Here is a 4,126-nt window from a genome sequence, read left to right as displayed (position 1 = left end):
ACTGTTGTTATAAAGTGAAGGTGTAAAAAAACTTCACTCTGCACTTTGGAATAAATTATTCGGGCCCTTGATATAGGAGGTTGCGTGATAAATATTTTTAACTAATTTAGATGTTCTGCAGCTAGTGACATTCACAGAGTTTCTTTATAACTGTGGAAGAACCTCAACAAAGATCATTGCTTTTAATGTTTCGGTGTGAAGAAAACTGGGTAGTGTTAATTTTTCAGAAAAGTAAAACCTTAGGGAAGTGTTTATAAATACTGTGCATGCAAATCTGAGGCACCAGAGTGCAACGATTAGGATGGTTCGTGACGCTTGACATTTGGAAAGGAAGTTGGAGTATTTTACGCAGGAAATTATGTACATCGTGGGTACTGTGAACTGACTAAGAGAGGTGTTAGGCAAGGTTTTTAACTGACAGGGTGAGAGAAGGGAAGAAGAAAAGCTTATTCTATATGTTGAATAGATGGCTGGTCCTAATTAAGTACTTTTGCCTTGGTAGACATGGTTTTCATATCTTTATGCTCTAATTTAGTTATTTAGTTTTCTGTTGCAGAGCAACTCAAGGTATAATTTTTTTTTTTTTTTTTTTTTTCCTGGAGAGCTTTATGTAACTGTTCTTTTTTCCCCCCTCACCTTGATGAGTCACTCTTGCTGTAGAAAATTTATTCCGGTTTTGGTTGTTATTTCAGTGCTTTCATTTGTCTGAGGTGAGATTGGGTCATGATGGCTCGATGGAGAAAAAACTCACAGTGTTGAATAGATAACTGTATATGATGAGTCTTACTGTCAAATTATTGTGCATTGCAAGTGCTTCTTCTGGTGTTGTCTGAAATAGCTTCAGTGTCAGAGGCAGTTTTTCATTGCAGATAATAAGGTTCGGACTTCTTAAACATCACTCAAAACATAAAATACCAGAAATCCCGGTTAGAAGACAAAATATTTAGTGTTGCAGTTATGAAAACACGTGAAAATGGAGATGCCCATATAAATTTCTCCACTGTGTGTTTACTCTTTTTTGCAGGCACTATCCTGGTTGACAATATGCTGATCAAAGGGACAGCAGGAGGGCCAGACCCCACCATTGAACTCTCCTTGAAGGACAATGTAGACTACTGGGTCATCCTTGATCCTATCAGGCAGATGTTATACCTAAATAGCACTGGCCGAATTCTGGACAGAGATGTAAGTTTGGGACTTGCTCTTTGTTTTCTTTTCTCCCCATAGACATCAATTTCTAAATCTGTGTCTGCTCATTGAAAGGCCACAAACGCAGGACCTGCCTCTAGAACGTAATAGCTGCATCTATCTTTTGTCCCCAGATGGATGTGAACAGATTAATCTGATTCTTTATTAGGACTTGCTGGAAGCACGCAGAACCTTGACCGTGTGCACAATTATTGTATGTGAACGAACACACTAAAGACCAAACAAACGGATGCGTGGGTTGGCAGAAGTGTGTATCGAACCAAACTTGTTTACTGAATCAAAACCAGTTTTATTCTGGTTTGCTGTGTTTGTTTGGAAGAAGTGCTGCTCACCTCACGTCCCATGGCACTTACTAAAAGCCTACTCTAGCCGCGTACACTGATTTATGAGATGTGAGAGCGCACACAAAGGAATTGTGACTATTTCAGTTCACTTATGAAGCTTGACATGTTCAACTGATAATGTGCTACTTTACACTCCTGTTTTTTAAGGCAGCATGAAATTTGTGCGGTATGCTTGCTCCTAATAGCATTCAAGAAAAATTGTCAGGCTAAGTTTGATTTTATAAAAAGAGAGATTAACAATGCAAAATAAATAGGGGTGTTCTCATCTGTGCTGATTTCATTGGAGAGAAACCCTTGGAAAACAGAGACATTTTCTCACAGTGTTTGAGCATTGCTGCAGTTCATCAGACTTTGAAAAGAAAATCGACTCAAACGTGACTGTAATCAACACAGAAAGAGCGCTTTAAAGATCAGGCGTTCTCCTTGGAGTGCAGGAAGGTTTGTTTTGTATTAGCTTGATTGATTAATTTGTCTGCTTCGTGTGTTTTGAGATACGTTCATTAGTACCAGAAACAACATACAAATTTTTATTCATTTCCATTTTTATTTTAAAAGACTAATTGAATTTAGCTGTTCTTAATTGAGTTTTAAGTCACAAACTGTTTTCCTATGCGAGGCAAAGGTAAGTGGCACAAAGCAGGGCAGAATGGACACGGTGGCAAATGACTGCTCAGTGCGTTGGCAGTGTCAGCTTTTTAAGGTGCCAAATGACCGGCTGCCTTTGAGCAGAGAGGTGCTGGAGCTTGTTGGGCTTTGCGGTTTTGTTTTTAAGTCTGGGCAAAAAGCGAGAGCTCCTAGAGAGGCTTAAGAACCACTCCAAGGAATGTAGAGTCAACTCTTCATCAGCCGGCTTTGTGTCAGGTGCCAAATGACCGGCTGCCTTTGAGCAGAGAGGTGCTGGAGCTTGTTGGGCTTTGCGGTTTTGTTTTTAAGTCTGGGCAAAAAGCGAGAGCTCCTAGAGAGGCTTAAGAACCACTCCAAGGAATGTAGAGTCAACTCTTCATCAGCCCACACAAGTCTGCATATGGCATTGGGAAACAAAATTAATTCCTGCTAGATCAGTGCTAGTTCTTTTTTCAATGCCTCTTCTTTACATTGGTGTTTCGTTAAAGAGTTATTGGGGGTTTTGGTTTTCTTTTTTTTTTATTAGGAACTGTAGTTTTACCCCTAGTGCCGTGGTGTTGGGTAAAATTACTCATTTGCATTTATTTGAGCTGGGATATGAAAAGAAAAGCTGAGATTTCAAGTAATTGAGATTTCAAGTAATTGAGATTTTGGGTGTGGCTTCTTCTGTGGTCTCAATGAGCTGCTGTAAATCACAAGCCACAGGCAATGGAGGCAACCCCCAAAAACCCCACTGATTGAGTGAAAATGTGAAATTTCTGTCATGGACTTGATTAATACGGCTTTTATTTAAAGGCCGTTTCCAGCCTTCAGAACCAGAGCTATACTAACCCCTCCAATGCATTTCATTCAGGAGCGCATGCAGTTTCTGGTTGGTTGGTTGGGTTTTTTGACAAAAAAAAAAAGACACTTTTTTTATCTTCCATGTTAAAACCATGTGGAACTTTATAGTGCCAGTAAAATCTGGGGTGTTATTAAGCTGAACCTAAAATTCACTCTTTTATTACAGAGAAAAAATTGTAGTCTCTAATTCACCAATTGTGCATATACAATTGCGTTCAATCTGTTGGGATCCTCTTCCCGTTTTTCTCTCCAGTGTGCCACTTGTCAACTCCCTGCTGATTGAGTTAGCCTGTTCCTGTTCTTTTTTTATTACTTTTCTTGAAAGGAAATCTTGTTAGATTCCACTGATTGTTTTTACTATGAATGACAGTATGTTTTCCAAACAAAATCAGATAAAAAGAAAATTCCAGACTTTTCTTCCACAGCTTGAAGGATGAATAGCCATAAATCAGAACTGAAAGCAAACGGAACTGCTAGAAGGTGTTGGGATGATTTGTCCCCAGTATCATAAACAATTTGTTCCATTATGCCATTATGTATTTACATTTATTGAGTATAAATGCCTGTAGGTGACTGATGGGTGTTGGTTTAAAGACCTGCTTTTAAATCGAAGCACTGACCCAGCAGGTGCTGCGTGTATGTGATCGTAATGTCGATCCTGCGCTCTCCTATTTTACCAGAGGTGGCAAACTGTTTTTTCCATGTTTTTGTGAAAAAGATCGGATCCAGAACACCATGTATTTACATACCTATCATTACAACTAATTACGTTTTTCTTGGGCATTGCTAATAACTCTAGATGAGTTCATAGTATTTGAGGTTTGTTAAAGATCGCCTAAAAATTCTTGGATCTTTTCCAAGGAATGCCAGCTTGAAAAATAAATGGAGATTATAATGTTGGAGGTGTGATTTAGGTTACAGATGGTATTTGGCAAGTTTCTACCTGTGTCAGAAGTTCCACTGATAAAAGTAAAGCCACATCATAGCTGCCTGCAGATTTTTACAACAAAGAGAATTGACTTTTAGTTAAAAGCTGAGGCCGTACTTCCTCACAGAGAAGTGAGGAAGTTGAGTGAGTTACCCTCCAAAGTTGAGGGTAAATGTGT

The 4,126-nt window shown here is 39.0% G+C and overlaps 1 protein-coding gene across 1 annotated transcript in view; it reads left to right on the top strand.

Moving 5' to 3' along the window:
• Window positions 1-1,024: 1,024 nt before the first annotated feature.
• LOC104492095 (protocadherin-15-like) overlaps window positions 1,025-4,126 on the top strand; it is a gene marked incomplete at both ends in the record, with an annotated part of 4,572 nt that continues 1,470 nt past the window's right edge. Inside the window, one exon of the mRNA XM_010134602.1 lies at window positions 1,025-1,185. Coding sequence (XP_010132904.1) covers window positions 1,025-1,185 — 161 coding nt within the window. The remainder of the gene's footprint in view (window positions 1,186-4,126) is intronic.

Source organism: Buceros rhinoceros, unplaced genomic scaffold, assembly GCF_000710305.1.
Source record: "Buceros rhinoceros silvestris isolate BGI_N320 unplaced genomic scaffold, ASM71030v1 scaffold12984, whole genome shotgun sequence".
Taxonomy (NCBI): Eukaryota; Metazoa; Chordata; class Aves; order Bucerotiformes; family Bucerotidae; genus Buceros; species Buceros rhinoceros.
The sequence above is the reverse complement of the archived record's forward strand: the minus strand, read 5'-3'. Positions and strand labels throughout refer to the sequence as shown.